This window comes from Oncorhynchus keta, chromosome 10, assembly GCF_023373465.1.
Source record: "Oncorhynchus keta strain PuntledgeMale-10-30-2019 chromosome 10, Oket_V2, whole genome shotgun sequence".
NCBI classification, from domain to species: Eukaryota; Metazoa; Chordata; class Actinopteri; order Salmoniformes; family Salmonidae; genus Oncorhynchus; species Oncorhynchus keta.
In genome coordinates, this window is record NC_068430.1 from 48,173,380 (window position 1) to 48,193,788 (window position 20,409).

The window sequence follows — 20,409 nt, forward strand, 5'->3', positions numbered from 1 at the left end:
GAATGAAATATTCTTATTAAATACTTTTTTCTTGAAATAGTTGAATGTGCTGACAACAAAATCACACAAAAATTATCAATGGAAATCAAATTTATCAACCCATTGAGGTCTGGATTTCACACTCAAAATTAATGTGGAAAATCACACAACAGGCTGATCCAACTTTGATGTAATGTCCTTAAAACAAGTCAAAATGAGGCTCAGTAGTGTGTGTGGCCTCCATGTGCCTGTATGACCTCCCTACAACGCCTGGGCATGCTGCTGATGAGGTGGCGGATGGTCTCCCGAGGGATCTCCTCCCAGACCTGGACTAAAGCATCCGCCAACTCCTGGACAGTCTGTGGTGCAACGTGGCGTTGGTGGATGGAGCAAGACATGATGTCCCAGATGTGCTCAATTGGATTCAGGTCTGGGGAATGGGCGGGCCAGTACATAGTGGTATCAATGCCTTCCTCTTGCAGGACCTGCTGACACACTCCAGCCACATGAGGTCTAGCATTGTCTTGCATTAGGAGGAACCCAGGGCCAACCGCACCAGCATATGGTCTCACAAGGGGTCTGAGGATCTCATCTCGGTACCTAATGGCAGTCAGGCTACCTCTGGCGAGCACAATAAATGCCATCCCACACCATGACTGACCCACCGCCAAACCGGTCATGCTGGAGGATGTTGCAGGCAGTAGAACGTTCTCCACGGTGTCTCCAGACTGTCACATGTGCTCAGTGTGAACCTGCTTTCATCTGTGAAGAACACAGGGCGCTAGGTGTTCTCTTGGTGTTCTCTGGCAAATGCCAAACATCCTGCACGGTGTTGGGCTGTAAGCACAACCCCCACCTGTGGACGTCGCCATCCTCATGGAGTCTGTTTCTGACCATTTGAGCAGACACATGCAGATTTGTGGCCTGCTAGAGGTAATTTTGCAGGGCTTTGGCAGTGCTCCTCCTGCTCCTCCTTGCACAAAGGCGGTCCTGCTGCTGGGTTGTTGCCCTCCTACGGCCTCCTCCACGTCTCCTGATGTACTGGCCTGTCTCCTGGTAGTGCCTCCGTGCTGGACACTACGCTGACAGACACAGCTAACCTTCTTGCCACAGCTCGCATTGATGTGCCATCCTGGATGAGCTGCACTACCTGAGCCACTTGTGTGGGTTGTAGACTCCGTCTCATGCTACCACTAGAGTGAAAGCACCGCCAACATTCAAAAGTGATCAAAACATTAGCCAGGAAGCATATGAACTGAGAAGTGGTCACCACCTGCAGAACCACTCCTTTATTGGGGGTGTCTTGCTAATTGCCTATAATTTCCACCTGTTGTCTATTCCATTTGCACAACAGCATGTGAAATGTATTGTCAATCACGGTTGCTTCCTAAGTGGACAGTTTGATTTCGAAGAAGTGTGATTGGCTTGGAGTTACATTGTGTTGTTTAAGTTTTTGAGCAGTGTATAATATAGTGTAACTATAATATTCATGTCTCCTTATGTTACGCGGTGAAAACAGTTTTCATGGGCACATAAATCCAAACTAATAAATGTGATGGCAAAATGGATTGCTTCTAACCAAAAGAGTCACCATACCTCGATGGTTAAAACCTAAATCAATACTGCCATTAAACGTGGTTCTTCAATAATTATGTATAATACTAATGGATACGCATTTGGTGTCCAGCTGATTAGTTACTCCGTGATTTCCACACATCCTCATCTGATCCAGGAAGGAATTTTCCGAATGACAGTCAAGTGACAAACAGCTGTTGTGATACCGCATGTAATGCATCAACAGCCCATGGTGCTGGAACAAAGGTGTTTGTGACGAATGTCCAGAATATTTTGGTGTCTCATTCGTTACACCAGTGAGGACAGTTGTGCCTGGATCCACGTTGGATCTAATATCCATAGTGAATTGCGGTTGATCATCTGTTGTAGGGGCTTGTTAGATTTAGCAGAGAAAGCATCAAGGTAATGTGCTCATGTTTTCATATGTTTTTGTATAGGTGGAGTTACAGGTTAATCTGCATATATTCACAACTATTGACCTTACCTACTGACCACACACCTACTTACCAACACTACTGATGAGTACTGACCACAACTACACAACTACTGATCACACAACAGCTGTACTACACAACCACACAACTATTTACGTCAACTACTGACCACAACCACACACTACTCACCAGACCTACTAACCACAACCACACAACTACTGACCACACAACTACTGATGCACACAACTACTGATGCACACAACTAAGGATCACATCCACAGAACTGATGACCACAACCCCACAACTACTGACCACAACTACAAAACTACTGCCAACAACTACGAACCACAACTACTGACTACAGCTACTGACCATAACCACAATTACTGAACACAACTACTAAACCACAAATACTTACTACAACTACTGACCACAACTCCGATCACAAACACAAAATTACTGACCACAACTACTGACCACAACCACACAACTACAGACCACAAAACTACTGACCACACAACTATTGAACCACACAACTAATGACCACAACCATACAACTGCTGACCACTACTCCTGACCACAACTACCGACCACAGCTAATGAACTAAACCAAACAACAAATTAATACAATTACTAAACCACGACTACTTACCACAACCACAAATCTATTGACCACAACTACTGACCGACACTGAACACAACTACTGACCACAAACACACAACTACTGACCACAACTAATGAACTACACAGTGCTGTGGAAGCTATGTTTATTGCCAGCAGCATACCACCCTGCATCTCACTGCTGGCTTGCTTCTGAAGCTTAGCAAGGTTGGTCTTGGTCAGTCCCTGGACGGGAGACTAGATGCTTCTGGAAGTGGTGTTGGAGGGCCAGTAGGAGACACCCTTCCTCTGGTCTAAATATATATCCCAATTCCCCAGGGCAGTGATCGGGGACATTGCCCTGTGTATGGTGCCGGCATTCGGATGGGACGTTAAATGGGTGTCATCACTCTCTGTGGTCACTAAAGATCCCATGGCACTTATTGTAAGAGTAGGGGTGTAGTAAAACGCCAAATGGATCTACCTCCTGGTCCTCTTCCCCCATCTTACCCACCAACGGTAGAGACAGAGATGACCTCGCCTACCGAAATACTGGATGGGGCACAGCCACTAGAAGACGACTCAAGCCAACCAACTACTGAACCTGACTGGTGTCAGGAAGAATCACCCTCTGCCTCAAGTGACACCTCTGGATGGGAACAGCTGATAGACTCATTGCTGATAGAGTGAGGGCACTGTCATAAACAGAGGCCCATATGCGCACTGTAAGAAAAGTGTTTCCTCATTGTTGCTAGAGTAATGGGCTCTGTCATAACCAGAGGCCCATATATGCACTGTAAGAAAAGTATTTCCTGTTGTAAGATATGTCATCACCCTCTCTGCTCTGGGGGAATGGGAGGAGCAGCAGATCGGGTGCAGAGAATCAAAAGGTATATAAAGAGACATTTGCCATTACTTTGGGGCTGACTTTTTATTATATTATTATTATATTATTCTTGAATTCTGAATTCATTTAGACAACCATTTGACTTCGGGTAAATTGACACCTGACTCAAATTACTTAAAAGATTCTAACTTGTTGGATCTGAGAAGTGACTCTCCGATATACCGTTTAACTATTGACCAGTTGTTTTGTCGCTTTGCGCCAGGCGCGTGGGTGCTGATGCAAATATATCCAGAAGTGTTCTCCGGAACCTCTCGATTGAGCTCAGCATCTCGACCTTGTTGCGGGCCACTGACACTGCGGTAGTTCAACGGGGTTGAGAGCCACTCTAGACCTTAAGGTTATCCCTTGCTTTCTCTTATGGATGTCTGAATTGACCCTGTGATTTTGCGCCAGGGTGTTGATGCAAATATATCCAGAAGTGTTCTCCGGAACCTCTCGATTGAGCTCAGCATCCCGACCTCGTTGCGGACACAGACTTTTTTGTATTCCATTTGGGGCAGGGAATCACCAGCGGGTTCTCTCATCCAGTCCAAACTTGAATCTCTCAATTTAGTAAAGCACCGACTCCAAGTCAACCTCTCAGCCAGTAGAGGGGAGTCGCTACTAACTAAATTCTATAAGAACTCTGACCGATTGAAACTCTGCTCCTGATCTTGTGGGTCTCCTCGTCATCTCTCAAAGGTAATTAAATAACTATTATAAGTATTTAATATAGAGATAAGTGTTATCATTGTGCCAGGCATTTTATAAGAGCATTAAGTCAATTGCATGTTTTTGATTAACGCTGTGTGTGACCGAGTAACAATTGTGTATTTTGAAGTGTGTTTGATTGTAAAAGACAAAAAACAGAGTGTTTTCAAAAATAAACGGTAGTCTTATTTTGTCTCGAGTAAACGGTTCTCTCAAAGACAGTTAACGGCACGGGAGATAACAACTCTGACACTCCCCGCTACCGGGACACTGGAAACGGAGATCAGTACTCTATGACAGAATGAGTTACTATTAAAAGACAAAGAGGAAGGTGTGTCCAGTAGTGATTCATTTAATTGTCTTATCGATCTATCTAAGTTTTATTTTCCAAGCGATACATAGCCGACGGGCAGAGTAGTGAGACTAAGTTGACTAAAGGTCCTCACACTTTAAACTAGATACATCACAGAGGGGAAACACTCAACCACAGGGAAATCATATAGAGACTGGTAGGACTAGTGCTTAATAATAACTCAAGGACCAATTAGTGGTGAAACAAAGAGTCTAGAGGATAAAGGTGGGGTTCACACATCCCAGCTAGAGCTAGACCGTTGAGAGTGACAAGGCAAAAGACCTCTCTACGCGGAAAACGCTTCGATATAGAAAGAGAGGCAGGGCTACGCGAGCGGTCCTGGTTATACCGAGATAACCTGAAGTACCTATAGTGCCCTGTCCAATCCAGGGAACGGGACGCTAACCAACTCTAGCAACCCCGCTGCCGGCCAAGGGGCGGGGCTGAAGGTTTCGTATCGCGACAGGGGTGTTAACCCCAGTGTCCTGGCTAAATTCTCAATCTGGCCCTCATACCATCACCTGAATGAATGAGCCAATTGTAATCATCCCCAGCTTACAATTGGCTCAATCATGTCCTCTCCCCTTTAACTATTCCCCAGGTTGTTACTGTAATTAAGAATGTGTTCTCAGTCAACTTACTGGGTTAAATAAAAAAAATCTAAATTTACACTCTTGTCCGGGACAATATTGTGTTCCAATGTGCTAATTGAGTTCCAATGCGCCAATTGTTTGCTTGCGGAGGATTACAGGAGTGAGGATGCTATCCTTAGCAAGCAAAAGTCAATTCTGCGTGAACTTATGGGGAAAACGCAAACTGGAACGTTCTCAACTCCTGTGGCTGGACGTTGCTTGAGCTTGATGGATGTATCCCCTTCTTGTCATCTGTCCCTATCCGGGTGGCCTGTGCTACCTGGAACTTGTCTGCCAAGGAAGTCGGCTTCATCTGCTTCTCCTCCTCCATCTTCTAGTGGAGTAGACGGAGAACAGTAAGAGGATTGTTCCAATCAGTGCTGGTCCCATGTCACAAGTCGTGGAAACCGAAGGCAGTGGCATCCTGCTAAATGGAGTAGAGTGTCTGAGAGAGGTCTGGAGCAAATCGACATGAAGAACAACTTTGCTGCCCTGGTGCCTAATCTACCAGTGCCTTCTTTACTTGGACTGCCTGTGTCTGCGACAGCTATGCTGACTCTAACAGCGACTTTGTCTTTGAGTTTGGCTCCTTTCCCTCTCTCTGGGTCTGACGGGGCTCTGCCTGCTGTGGGAGGACTGGACCTATCACTGGGAGCTGCGGGAGTATGCTATCCTGCTTCTTGTGGGCCCGTGAAAGGTTCCACAAATTGTGTGAGCTGCAAACGGCAACTAGTGCCTGCAACCTGGTTCAGGTTATCAGTCAACCTACCAGGGTAGTTACAAACAGCACAGGAATTAAATCATCAACATGTATTGATCACATATTTACTAATGCTGCAGAAATTTGCTTTAAAACAGTATCCAAATTCATAGGACGTAGTGATCACAATATAGCAGGCATATCTAGGAAAACCGAAGTTCCAAAGGCTGGGCCTAATGTAGTGTACAAGAGGTAATACACAGTTTTGTAGTAACTTCTATGTTGTTGATGTAAAGAATATTTGTTTTTCTGTGGTGTGTATTGATGAGCAACCAGATGCTGCACTTGACATATTTAAGACATTGCTTATTCCAGTTACTAATAAGCATGCACCCATTAAGAAAATGACTGTAAAAACTGTTAAATCCCTGTGAATGGATGAGGAATTTAAAAATGGTATGGTTGAGCGGCAAAAGGAATGGTAAATAAGTCTGACTGCACAATAGATTGGCAAGCATACTGCAAATTGAGAAATTATGTGACTAAACGGAATAGAAATAATAAACAATACTATGAAACAAAGATACATTTTATAAAGATTGATAGTAAAAAGCTTTAGAGCACCTTAAAATGTTGGGCAAAAAGGAAAACTCAGATCCAAAATTAATTGAATCAGGTGGCTCATTCATCCCAAAACTCACTGAAATCGCATATTACTTTAATAATTTTAGATCAGCAAACTAAGGCATGACATGCCAGCAGAAAATGCTGGCACAACAAATCCATGTATAACTGATCAAATTATGAAAGATAACAGTGTAATTTTGAATTCCGTAAAGTGAGTGTGGAAGAGGTGAATCTTTATTGGTCTATCTACAATGACAAGCCACCGGAGTCTGACAACTTGGATGGGAAGATTACTGAGGATAATAGCGGATGATATTGCCACTCCTATTTGCCATATCTTCAATCTAAGCCTACTAGAAAGTGTGTGCCCTCAGGCCTGGAAGGAAGCAAAAGTCATTCCGCTACCTAAGAATAGTAAAGCCACCTTTACTGGCTCAAGTAGCCGATTAATCAGCCTGTCACCAACCCTTAGTAAACTTTTAGAGAAAAAAACTGTTTGACCAGATACAATGCTATTTTACTGTACACAAATGGACAACAGGCCATATGAACAGTCTCAACGAAACAATTGCCTTGTGTGTGGTGATAAAGTATGTACTGACGTTTAAATTCATATGTTCCTTTCCCCCTTCTGAGAATGAATTGCATTATGTGAAAGTTTTGAAACTAAGTCATTTTCTATTAGGTTGAGACTTAGTATCAAAAGGGAGGTTATGCAATGGAAAATTACAGAATTAGTCATGCTCTCCTGTGTTTTACTGCTTAAAGAATAGTCTTTTGTTTTATGCTAGTGTTTTTTCTAACCTGATACAAACTTGTCTTGGTGTGACTTAATCATAAGACTGGGCTTACAGCTAAAAGCCGTTTGGGTGCAACTGTAGCATGTGACATCCCGTGGGATTACTATCTACAGAAAGTCACAAGTATTGAACCTTGCAGAAAGGGGTACAATATAGTGTTTGATGTTGTGGATGCAGTTAGACGGTTGAGCCCTCGGGTTATCAACCTTGTGCTATCTTAAAGTCTGCACAGACAACTAATACCTTTTACACACTATCTGCTGACTGCCATGTACACAGGAAGGGGTTGTATTTTCACTATTAAAGCAGAGACCCGGTTATGTTTGTTAAGCTGTTAAGCCCTTCTTGGTTATGGTTGATTGCTTCATTTTTGCTAATCTTATAAAATTGTTGTTTGAATGAATCTGCAGTCTCTCTCTTCCTATAGAATTTCTCAGACACCAATCAGCCTGTCACCAACCCTTAGTAAACTTTTGAAAAAAAATGTTGTTTGACCAGATACAATGGTATTTTACTGTAAACAAATTAACAACAGGCTTTTAGCATGCTTATAGTGTAACGGATGTGAAACGGCTAGCTAGTTAGCAGTGGTGCTCGCTAAATAACGTTTCAATCGGTGACGTCACATGCTCTTAGACCTTGAAGTAGTGGTTCCCCTTGCTCTTTTGTGGAGCGATGGGTAGCGATGCTTCGTGGGTGAATGTTGTTGATGTGTGCAGAGGGTCCCTAGTTCGAGCCCGGGTATGGTCGAGGGGACGGACTAAAGTTATACTGTTACATAGGGAAGGACATTCAACAAGCACGGCACTTACACAAATGACTTATGATTGACTGTTTTGTTAGACGTTTGTGCAGCTTTTGACTTTATTGATCATAGTTTGCTGATGAAAAAACTTACACTACCGTTCAAAAGTATGGGGTCACTTGGAAAATGTCCTTGTTTTTGAAAGAAAAGCAACATTTTTGTCCATTAAAATAACATCAAATTGATCAGAAATACAGTGTAGACTATTGTAGCTAGAAACGGCTGATTTTTTATGGAATATCTACATAGGAGTACAGAGGCCCGTTATCAGCAACCATCACTCCTGTATTCCAATGGCACGTTGTGTTAGATAATCCAAGTTAATCATTTTAAAAGGCTAATTGATCATTAGAAAACCATTTTGCAATTATGTTAGCACAACTGAAAACTGTTGTCCTGATTAAAGAAGCAATAAAACTGGCCTTCTTTAAACTAGTTGAGTATCTGGAGCATCAGCATTTGTGGGTTTGATTACAGGCTCAAAATGGCCTGAAACTCATCAGTCTATTCTTGTTCTGAGAAATGAAGGCCATTCATTGCGAGAAATTGCCAAGAAACTGAAGATCTCGTACAGTGCTGTGTACTACTCCCTTCACAGAACAGCTCTAACCAGAATAGAAAGTGGAGTGGGAGGTCCCGGTGCACAACTGAGCCAGAGGACAAGTACATTAGTGTCACAAGTCCTCAACTGGCAGCTTCATTAAATAGTACCCACTAAACACCAGTCTCAACGTCATCAGTGAAGAGGCGACTCCGGGATGCTGGCCTTCTAGGCAGAGTTCCTCCGTCCAGTGTCTGGACATCTTAATATTTTCTTTTATTGGTGAGTCTGAGATATGGCTTCTTCTTTCTCTCCCTTTTTCTTATTTGGCTAAGGTGTATGTATAAACTTCCAACTTCAACTGTTGATTCAATGGTTGTAAAGATGGGGAGAGGTCTGTCCGTAATAAAGAGATGCTCTGCTTTTTTGACACCACACTCCAAAAACCAGGTTCTGCAGGCTCTAGTTTTGTCTAATCTTGATTGTTGTCCAGTCGTGTGGTCCAGTGCTGCAAGAAAGACCTAGTTCAGCTGCAGCTGGCCCGGAACAGAGTGGCACGTTTTGCTCTTCATTGTAAATCAGAGGGTTGATACAAATACTATGCATGCTAGTCTCTCTTGGCTAAGAGCTGAGGAGCGACTGACTGCATCACTTCTTCTTTTTATAAGAAACATTAATGTGTTGGAAATCCTACATTGTTTGCATAGTCAACTTACACACAGCTCTGACACACACACTTACCCCACCAGACATGCCACCAGGTGTCTTTTCACAGTCCCCAAATCCAAAACAAATTCAAGAAAGCATAGAGTATTATATAGAGCCCTTATTGCATGAAACTTCCTTCCATCCTCACATTGCTCAAATAAACAGCAAACCTGGTTTCAAAAAAACAAATAAAGCAACACCTCACGACTCAACGCTTCTCCCCTATTTGACCTAGATGGTTTGTGTGTATATTATATATTTATATATTTATATATATATATTTTTTTATATAGTTCTGACCTTGAGCTGTTCTTGTCTACTAATGTTCTGTATTATGTATTATGTCATGTTTCATATTTTGTGTGGACCCCAGGAAGAGTAGCTGCTGCTTTTGCAACACCTAACGGGGATCCTAATAAAATACCAAAAATACAAAATCTGTTATTAGCTAGCTAGCTAGCTAGCTAATTTGACGTGGTTCATCAATCAATGTAGTTTATCATGTCTGTCAGCAGCCATCGTAATTAAACAATCTTAAATACAATGTTAAAAAGGGGTTAAGGTTAGCTAACGTCACTAGGTAGGCTTATGTTGGTTGAATATTCGGTCTTCTTACCACTATGTTTGGACAAGTGTACAAAGTTTCTACCGGTAGCTTGCAAAGTTAACATCAGCTGACAGTACATCAGCAAATGCGCCCTTCTGCTTGACAGGCAGAGCCCTCAAAGGACGGGAAATTAACCTAAACCCCTCAAACCTGTCAGGCACATATACACTGAACAAAAATATGAACGCAACATGTAAAGTGTTGGTCCCATCTTTCATGAGCTGAAATAAAAGATCCCAGAAATGTTCCATACGCAAAAACATTATTTCTCTCATATTCTGGGCACATATTGTTTTACATCCCTATTAGTGAGCATTTCTTCTATGCCAAGATATTCCATCCATTTAACAGGTGTGGAATGTCAAGAAGCTGACTAAACAGCATGGTAATTACACAGGTGCACCTTGTGCTGGGGACAATAAAGGGCCACTCTATGTGTAGTTGTCACTCAATACAATGCCACAGATGTCTCAAGTTTTGAGGGAGCATGCAATTGGCATGCTGACTGCAGGAATGTCTACCAGAACTGTTGCCAGAGAATTAAATGTTAATTTCTCTACTATAAGCCACCTTCAATGTCATTTTAGAGAATTTTTTAGTAGGTTCAACCAGCCTCACAACCACAATCCACATGTATGGCGTTGTGTGGACGAGCAGTTTGCTGATGTGCCCCATGATGGTGGTGGGGATATAGTATTAGCAGGCATAAGCTACAGACAACAAACACAATTTCATTTTATCGATGGCAGGTTGAATGCACAAAAATACTGTGGTGAGATCCTGGGGCCCGTTGTGAGATCCATTTTTTAAATACGGTGGCCAATATTGAGAGATATCGTGATGCAACCTCACATATCTGAAATTATATGATCAATTGATGTTTTACTGATCATGAAAAGCATGCAGTTACTTGCTGTATAACTCTAATTGAGCTAAATGTGTGTTATGGTTTTCCATGGAATAATCGGAAATGTGTAGTTCTGACAATGCTCTTCTAGATGTGATGATATTACAACCAAATAATTCACATTTATTTAAAGATGCACTGTGTAGAAATCACTCAATTTCCTGATTGCTAAAATTCTAATAGTTCGCCTAATTTCAGTTTGTGACCAAATCAGCAGATAATCATACCACCTAAACGCTGTGAAATATACTTTGCATAACTAAAAATATAGTTTTTTTCAGCTGTTTTAAACTGGTGTACAAAACAGAAAGCAAGAGGCAAAAACGACATTTAACAACGGAAAGAATAGAAATATCGCATATAGATCAGAACTACCTCTCATTAGACTTGCTTTCAATAAGTGACTATAATTTATTTATAAATATGTGAATATGGTTGTGTCGCCCAAAAGGTTACATATTGCAGCTTTAACAATCCCTTAAAGGAATGGTTCATCCGTTTTGAATGTAATACTGTTGTTGTGCATCTCCGAGTGACGTTCTATCGAATCGCTGGGTCATTGCACTTCGCTCTGCAGGTTGTATAACTTTTTCATTACATTTCATTATAGTACAACGGTTGATTTGTCTAATCTTAGCAATTCTTCTTAGCTAGCTACATAGCCGTCCTTGTATCAGAGATAATTGCATAATTATCGTATTTCGTCGCCCTAACGTAGCCTTCACTGCTATTCGCCCAGGAGCTAGCAAGCGCTAGCTAACGCACACAGATTAGCATCACTGTAGTGCTATTCACTCAACTGTACGACTTGATTAGTCTAGTGTTAGCTAGCTACATAGCTGTCTTTGTTTCCAAGATAATTGTGTAGTTTAGTGTGTGTAGCCTTGGAGTGATTATCTTAATTCACTGAGGTTCGCTAGCCAGCTATTTGTCGTCCTTAACGTAGGAGACTCTGCTAGCTAGCCAACAGCTAACAGCTAACAGCTAGCCAACAACAACCCGGTCGCATTCCGCTCGCTCCACAGTTAGTATCACATTTTCATTTCATTTCATTACAGTACAACGGTTTGATTTGTTTGATCGTAGCTAGCTACATAGCCGTCTTTGTTTCAAAGATAATTGTGTAGTCTAGAGCGATTTCCTAGGTTAGCTAGCCAGCTATTGTCGTTCTTTTAACGCAACGTAACGTAAACAACACTGCTAGCTAGCCAGCTAGCCCCGATTAGCAGCACTGTAGAAACTATTACACTCAACGGAACGACTTGATTAGTGTAGTGTCAACAACGCAGCCACTGCCAGCTAGCCTACTTTAGCAGTACTGTATCATTTTAATCAGTTTAGTCAATAAGACTCTTGCTACGTAAGCTTAACTTTCTGAACATTCGAGACGTGTAGTCCACTTGTCACTCCAATCTCCTTGCATTAGCGTAGCCTTTTCTGTAGCCTGTCAACTATGTGTCTGTCTATCCCTGTTCTCTCCTCTCTGCACAGACCATACAAACGCTCCACACCGCGTGGCCGCGACCACCCTAATCTGGTGGTCCCAGCGCGTACGACCCACGTGGAGTTCCAGGTCTCCGGTAGCCTCTGGAACTGCCGATCTGCGGCCAACAAGGCAGAGTTCATCTCAGCCTATGCCTCCCTCCAGTCCCTTGACTTCTTGGCACTGACGGAAACATGGATCACCACAGATAACACTGCTACTCCTACTGCTCTCTCCTCGTCCGCCCACGTGTTCTCGCACACCCCGAGAGCTTCTGGTCAGCGGGGTGGTGGCACCGGATCCTCATCTCTCCCAAGTGGTCTTTCTCTCTTTCTCCCTTACCCATCTGTCTATCGCCTCCTTTGAATTCCATGCTGTCACAGTTACCAGCCCTTTCAAGCTTAACATCCTTATCATTTATCGCCCTCCAGGTTCCCTCGGAGAGTTCATCAATGAGCTTGATGCCTTGATAAGCTCCTTTCCTGAGGACGGCTCACCTCTCACAGTTCTGGGCGACTTTAACCTCCCCACGTCTACCTTTGACTCATTCCTCTCTGCCTCCTTCTTTCCACTCCTCTCCTCTTTTGACCTCACCCTCTCACCTTCCCCCTACTCACAAGGCAGGCAATACGCTTGACCTCATCTTTACTAGATGCTGTTCTTCCACTAACCTCATTGCAACTCCTCCAAGTCTCCGACCACTACCTTGTATCCTTTTCCCTCTCGCTCTCATCCAACACTTCCCACACTGCCCCTACTCGGATGGTATCGCGCCCCCAACCTTCGCTCTCTCTCCCCCGCTACTCTCTCCTCTTCCATCCTATCATCTCTTCCCTCTGCTCAAACTTTCTCCAACCTATCTCCTGATTCTGCCTCCTCAACCCTCCTCTCCTCCCTTACTGCATCCTTTGACTCCCTATGTCCCCTATCCTCCAGGCCGGCTCGGTCCTCCCTCCCGCTCCGTGGCTCGACGACTCCTTGCGAGCTCACAGAACAGGGCTCCGGGCAGCCGAGCGGAAATGGAGGAAAACTCGCCTCCCTGCGGACCTGGCATCCTTTCACTCCCTCCTCTCTACATTTTCCTCCTCTGTCTCTGCTGCTAAAGCCACTTTCTACCATTCTAAATTCCAAGCATCTGCCTCTAACCCTAGGAAGCTCTTTGCCACCTTCTCCTCCCTCCTGAATCCCCCCCCTCTCTCTCTCTGCAGATGACTTCGTCAACCATTTTGAAAAGAAGGTCGACGACATCCGATCCTCGTTTGCTAAGTCAAACGACACCGCTGGTTCTGCTCACACTGCCCTACCCTATGCTCTGACCTCTTTCTCCCCTCTCTCTCCAGATGAAATCTTGCGTCTTGTGACGGCCGGCCGCCCAACAACCTGCCCGCTTGACCCTATCCCCTCCTCTCTTCTCCAGACCATTTCCGGAGACCTTCTCCCTTACCTCACCTCGCTCATCAACTCATCCCTGACCGCTGGCTACGTCCCTCCCGTCTTCAAGAGAGTTGCACCCCTTCTGAAAAAACCTACACTCGATCCCTCCGATGTCAACAACTACAGACCAGTATCCCTTCTCTCTTTTCTCTCCAAAACTCTTGAGCGTGCCGTCCTTGGCCAGCTCTACCGCTATCTCTCTCAGAATGACCTTCTTGATCCAAATCAGTCAGGTTTCAAGACTAGTCATTCAACTGAGACTGCTCTTCTCTGTATCACGGAGGCGCTCCGCACTGCTAAAGCTAACTCTCTCTCCTCTGCTCTCATCCTTCTAGACCTATCGGCTGCCTTCGATACTGTGAACCATCAGATCCTCCTCTCCACCCTCTCCGAGTTGGGCATCTCCGGCGCGGCCCACGCTTGGATTGCGTCCTACCTGACAGGTCGCTCCTACCAGGTGGCGTGGCGAGAATCTGTCTCCTCACCACGCGCTCTCACCACTGGTGTCCCCCAGGGCTCTGTTCTAGGCCCTCTCTTATTCTCGCTATACACCAAGTCACTTGGCTCTGTCATAACCTCACATGGTCTCTCCTATCATTGCTATGCAGACGACACACAATTAATCTTCTCCTTTCCCCCTTCTGATGACCAGGTGGCGAATCGCATCTCTGCATGTCTGGCAGACATATCAGTGTGGATGACGGATCACCACCTCAAGCTGAACCTCAGCAAGACGGAGCTCCTCTTCCTCCCGGGGAAGGACTGCCCGTTCCATGATCTCGCCATCACGGTTGACAACTCCATTGTGTCCTCCTCCCAGAGCGCTAAGAACCTTGGCGTGATCCTGGACAACACCCTGACGTTCTCAACTAACATCAAGGCGGTGTCCCGTTCCTGTAGGTTCATGCTCTACAACATCCGCAGAGTACGACCCTGCCTCACACAGGAAGCGGCGCAGGTCCTAATCCAGGCACTTGTCATCTCCCGTCTTGATTACTGCAACTCGCTGTTGGCTGGGCTCCCTGCCTGTGCCATTAAACCCCTACAACTCATCCAGAACGCCGCAGCCCGTCTGGTGTTCAACCTTCCCAAGTTCTCTCACGTCACCCCGCTCCTCCGCTCTCTCCACTGGCTTCCAGTTGAAGCTCGCATCCGCTACAAGACCATGGTGCTTGCCTACGGAGCTGTGAGGGGAACGGCACCTCAGTACCTCCAGGCTCTGATAAGGCCCTACACCCAAACAAGGGCACTGCGTTCATCCACCTCTGGCCTGCTCGCCTCCCTACCACTGAGGAAGTACAGTTCCCGCTCAGCCCAGTCAAAACTGTTCGCTGCTCTGGCCCCCAATGGTGGAACAAACCCCCTCACGACGCCAGGACAGCGGAGTCAATCACCACCTTCCGGAGACACCTGAAACCCCACCTCTTCAAGGAATACCTAGGATAGGGTAAGTAAGGGTAAGTAATCCTTCTCACCCCCCCAAAAAAAAAAAAAAAAAAGATTTAGATGCAAGTGGCTGTTCCACTGGATGTCATAAGGTGTATGCACCAATTTGTAAGTCGCTCTGGATAAGAGCGTCTGCTAAATGACTTAAATGTAATGTAAATGTAATTGCATATTTTCATGTATATCTGAAGTATTGGCGTTCAAGCAGGCAGACATCCGGGCGGTATGAAGCAGCGGCGTGATAAAGTCGCTCTCACTACCCTGGAAGTTAATAGGAATGCGGCTTTTAGATCCTAAAACGCATTATCATACATGTCAGAATTCAATAATAGCCATGTCATAAATCGTTTATCATATTTTTGCGACATTCCTACCTCGAGGAATTTCTCGTTTAACAGTGTGTCGAGCACGTTTCCTATTTGCCTGCCTCTTTAGGCCAAGGTGCATTGCATGGTGCCGTTGCCAGGGATATTATAGAAAGGAATCCAGACTGTCAACCTAATCGCGTTCACGTTGTCATGCAGTTGCTAAATTAATCGTCACGCAATCCCATCTCAAAATCAGTGTATATGTCGCGAAACGTCCCCATTTTCCCTCGAACGTATGTAAATGTAACGATTCCAGAGCTATACAGTACTACAGATAGCAAGCAAGTTAATTATCCCACATCCCGGAAAATATTTATGTTGTACTTCTTGTTGAAATTCGGGCTAATGTTTTTTTGATCTAGCGCCCAAAAGACTCCAATTCGAAACTTGGAGAACGTTTCATTAACGTAGAATGGGAAACGTTTCCCATCTCCTCAAAAGTATATCTGCAGTTGCGAATGTTAAGAGTGCAACTCGAGTGACATTGATCTGCAGGTTGAACATGGTGAGATTGTAGACCCCTACATTGATAGTGCAGTTTGTTTCAAGCTATTTTAGAGCCAACTAGCTACGTTACATGCTGATATTGTCTTTGGTGTTGTGTGTGGCAACGCTTGCTTGCTAGCTAGCAAGCCAGGCCACAGAGGGAGCTTTGTATTGTCGATTTGAGTTGCAACTGATTTCCACAACGATTTTCCATGCTGCTACCAACCTTACAGCCAAAATTAAAAATGTGTTCACAAAAAAAGATTCTCACGGGTTATTTGACACTGTAAATTACAGGACGTTTTTTTCCCTTTTAAATGGCATGATTGTATTGGAGCTGGGTGTCCCCTCACACACACCAGGCAAATCTAACGCTCAGCACCTTGACATTTTAATGATAACGACCTATAGAAATCCCCTATCACACAACTGGTTTCCATCCAATTGGCGACAGACTTTCATGTGTATATTATAAACCCAATGTAAAGAAAATGTGCATTTTCCCACCAGACTGAAAACAGATAAAGATAGGATAAAAAGCAGTGCGTGATGACGAATTGCACACATGTACTTTCACTTACGTTTTCATGTACGAAGTAAAAGTTCAATGTGTTCCCATTGCATTTTCAACTCTACCTCTAGTTGTCGTCACAAAAACGGTTGCATTAAATAGCAAATAGGCCTACTCTGATCTTGGCACTTGTGCTCTAGCCAACAGTTTATAGATACATTGTGGGTAGGCTAGTGTACATGAGATTGTGAAAACTGCAGTCAAGCATCGATAATGTCTCCACAATAAGACCCTCAATATTTATTGGAAAGGGGCATCAGGCTCACCACCCTGGGAAGTTATTCATATATTTAATCTATAGCCTAATAATAAACATGGTTTCCCTGAGTCTTAGTGTGAGGACCACACACATTATCACATGACTACAAGCGTAACGTCGCATTTCTCACATAATTGTTTTTACCCAACACAAAAACATCCCATGTCAAACAAATTCTGTTACCATTTAAAAAATGTAAAGTTCTAGTTTCCATCACAGCTGTCATGATTGTTTTATTATAGTACAACTTTTACTCACATGACTTCAACTGAAATGTAATTTTTTAAATGCTGATTCTGTTGCTAAACATTTTTTTGCTAAAGCTTTCTGATTGCTTCGGTTTGGTTCGTAAAATGGTTTCCGTTGCAAGACGTAATGAACACACTCCCGGTATTCTTTGGGAATGAAAGCATTGTTGCATTCTTATTAATAAAAAATGTTTCAAAACAGTTTATCACAATAACACAGATTAATCATAATGAGGCACTGGCACCAATAGAGAATAATTTATTCACGAGAACATAACCGCAGTGTTCGATGAGTAAATCACAGAGCTGGAACATCAGACCAGGAATGCACAATGGGACATCAGCTGTAATACAGAAAGGGACAGATCATAACACATAACACAATGCAGTATTGCAGCTATAACATTGACACATTATTATAAAACCATCCACTCATGGTCCAAGAGCACTGCAGCATTCTTTTATCCTCCTTGTTAAGGTTAGCGCCAAAAACACTTGGCTCAACAAATCGTTGAGACCTTGTTTATCAAATTCAAGGGCTTATTCAGTACATTTACATTTAAGTCATTTAGCAGACGCTCTTATCCAGAGCGACTTACAAATTGGTGCATTCACCTTATGACATCCAGTGGAACAGCCACTTTACAATAGTGCATCTAAATCTTTTAGGGGGGGTGAGAAGGATTACTTTATCCTATCCTAGGTATTCCAACAATACAACAACAGTAGGCAACAATGTTCTGAAACATTTTAGAAACATTTGCACACTTACAGGACAAGTTGAACATTTTGACAAATGTTCTGATTTGTGCCTACAGAACACAACCGAGGTGTGCCAATGTGGGGCTGGCTGGGACAAAAGCTTGCACCCACTGCAGCCCTCCAGGACAAGGATTGAAGAACACTGGCCTAATAGATAGATGAAATGATGCCTCATTGGTTGCAAAATACTCACAGGGGTTTATTTGCCAGTTGGCCTGACACTTTCAAAAACGCCAGCGTCCCTCATGTTGTTGAACTCCTTTGTGGTGTCATATTGTTTGTAGAAATCGGCATAGGCCCGTTTCCTGGGCTCTGTTACACCATACTGAGAAGACAAAGACAATATTACCTCATCAGAAGGAAGTATTTACTTATGAATACAAACACATGCCTGTTGCTGATTATATCCATTCAATGTGACAAATTCCATGATGGACTTTAACCATTCCATTTCAAACTTCTCTCCCCAGGGCTTTTCCTACATCGAAAATGTTAAGGTGGCCACCTTGCTGAAATCCCGGGCCACCTTAAACAAAAACATGATTGTCAGCTGACCTTGAAAGCTGCTGCAGCCACCAATGACAGAGCGAAGGCAATGGGCAAATGGAACCGCAGACGCTTCCCAAGGAGTCCTCGCATTGCAGGCTTAGCCAGAGACATTGTGGAATTCCTGGAGTTCAGAAGAGAAATGGCACATAATTGACTTGCGTTCAAGTACAACAATGCTGCTTTCAGAAATGTCCTTATATCAAGAAATATATTGGTTGTACTTAAGGTCACACTTAAGTTGATTGTAATGACTTTGCTGTGAGGTGAAAATTAAATCAGGCATTTAGCTGCGTGACCAACATCCAAGTCACATTTGGATCAATCCCAAGTGGTAGCTAGCAGATTCCCCTTCAAAAGAAAGGACACCAATCAGATTGGCAATTCAGAAAAACATGGTTGAATATCTCCATCTGAAGCTGGTGATGCTATTGATATTGGCTAATGTGATCCATATATATTGTATGTAAAATGCCTCTATTTAGAAATAGCTAGCCATACTTTTTCTAATGGGCTATATCAGTCTAGCCAATGTGTGTGCTGGTACAGAATGCTACATTCGTTAACTACTGGCAGCTAGTTATGTCAATAGTTGACTTACTTACCTACCTACCTTAGTGTCACAATTTCAGAAAACCATCAAAACTATCAATGTCATGACTCAAATGTAAAATGTAATGCTAACAAGCTCCTTAGCTAGCTAACGTAGGTCCTTCTACCCTGGCCATTGGGTAGATGAGCGCTGTCGGCCGCTAATATTTGTAAAGAAAAGAAAGTCAACATAATTAGCTAAATGTTAGCTGCAATTGGCTAGATATATATACATGTGTATTCTGACAGATAAACTACTACACCCACAACATTGAACAGATAGGTTTAGCAAACTTAGTTTGTTGCTAACGGGTAATGTCGACAATTACAAATTGACCATGTAAGGAGAGAATCATAACATTTAAACAACTAAGTATATATTGTCTGTACATGTTTCATAGAAAGCATTTGGTTTCACATTTACTAAATACTTACAATAAGCACTCACGACCTTCACCAAAATGTGTTAGTCCACCTCTGATGCGTTGATCTTTCGGATTTATGCGCATGGAATATTTATTCTTCTTTAAATTTGTATTGGCGGATCGCAACCAACTGAAAGGCGCATACACCGCCACTTACTGTGCTGGAGGTCGGTCGGTTTCCCTATTCATATTCACAGATATGGTAGTGAGAGGAAGCCCACGGGCAGTTGTAGAAGATGGAACCGGAAGATGAATTTTGGCCTACATTCTGCAAATGTTCTCATTGATGAAACATTTGATCTGTTCCCAAAACAGACATATGCAGATGTATGCTAGAACGGGTCAATAGGCTAATTCGTGTTTGGCTCTGCCCACCTCCTTGCTTGTTCTGCCCACTATGACTAATCTGTTCCCATTGGAAACGACAGGCTATCTTGGTTTAGTTATGAAAATCTTTGACGTTGTGGCACAAAAGGGAAAGGGAAAAGGGACGGGTGATGGAAGGAATTGGTTTTGCAGAGGGATTATCTTGGTTTGTACTAGAAACATTAATGGAAACAAAAACAAGCTTTTTGGTCTTAATTTAAAGGTTATGGTTAGGCATATGGTTAGCAGCCCTAATGATTCCTGCTTATATTCTTTATGGTACAATAAACTAACATAAAATATTTAAAAAAACATTAAATATATCAGTATACCTGATGATGACATTGCTCTTGCACACGGTTTTTTACTGGCATCAATGACTCAAGGTGTATAGACCATAGAGGTATAATATTAATTAGAGACTGTGTCCAAGATATCCGACCTTGTTTTCAAGGTAATTTACTGACATTTGCATAGGCCGATTCATGAACCTTCTAAATCCAGGGTTCATCCTGTTTATACCGTCCAACATCCCATGAGCGAGCAGCACGATTAGCTA

The 20,409-nt window shown here is 43.3% G+C and overlaps 1 protein-coding gene across 2 annotated transcripts; it reads right to left on the minus strand.

Moving 5' to 3' along the window:
• Positions 1–17,402: 17,402 nt before the first annotated feature.
• Positions 17,403–19,662, minus strand: LOC118388892 (cytochrome c oxidase subunit 6C-1-like). 2 transcript variants are annotated; one of them, XM_052527237.1, is made up of 5 exons: positions 19,495–19,565; positions 18,693–18,819; positions 18,478–18,592; positions 18,116–18,247; positions 17,403–17,504 (listed from the first exon to the last, which is right to left on the minus strand). In XM_052527237.1, exons 2-4 carry the CDS (start codon positions 18,752–18,754, stop codon positions 18,122–18,124), a joined length of 303 nt encoding a protein of 100 aa, XP_052383197.1. In that variant the 5' UTR covers positions 18,755–18,819; positions 19,495–19,565; the 3' UTR covers positions 17,403–17,504; positions 18,116–18,121. The 2 variants fall into 2 exon arrangements, with proteins under 2 accessions (XP_052383197.1, XP_035634352.1); XM_035778459.2 differs by lacking the exon at positions 18,693–18,819 and having other exon boundaries at positions 19,495–19,662.
• Between the last annotated feature and the right edge of the window lie 747 nt (positions 19,663–20,409).

Coding starts and splice junctions, on each gene's coding strand:
- LOC118388892 (XM_035778459.2), bottom strand. CDS start 19,568: ATGCGCATAAATCCGAAAGATCAACGCATCAGAGGTGGACTAACACAT. Junction 18,593..19,494: donor GAAGGTCGTGAGTGCTTATT/GTAAGTATTTAG, acceptor TCTGAACTCCAG/GAATTCCACAATGTCTCTGG. Junction 18,248..18,477: donor TGGCTGCAGCAGCTTTCAAG/GTCAGCTGACAA, acceptor TTGTCTTCTCAG/TATGGTGTAACAGAGCCCAG.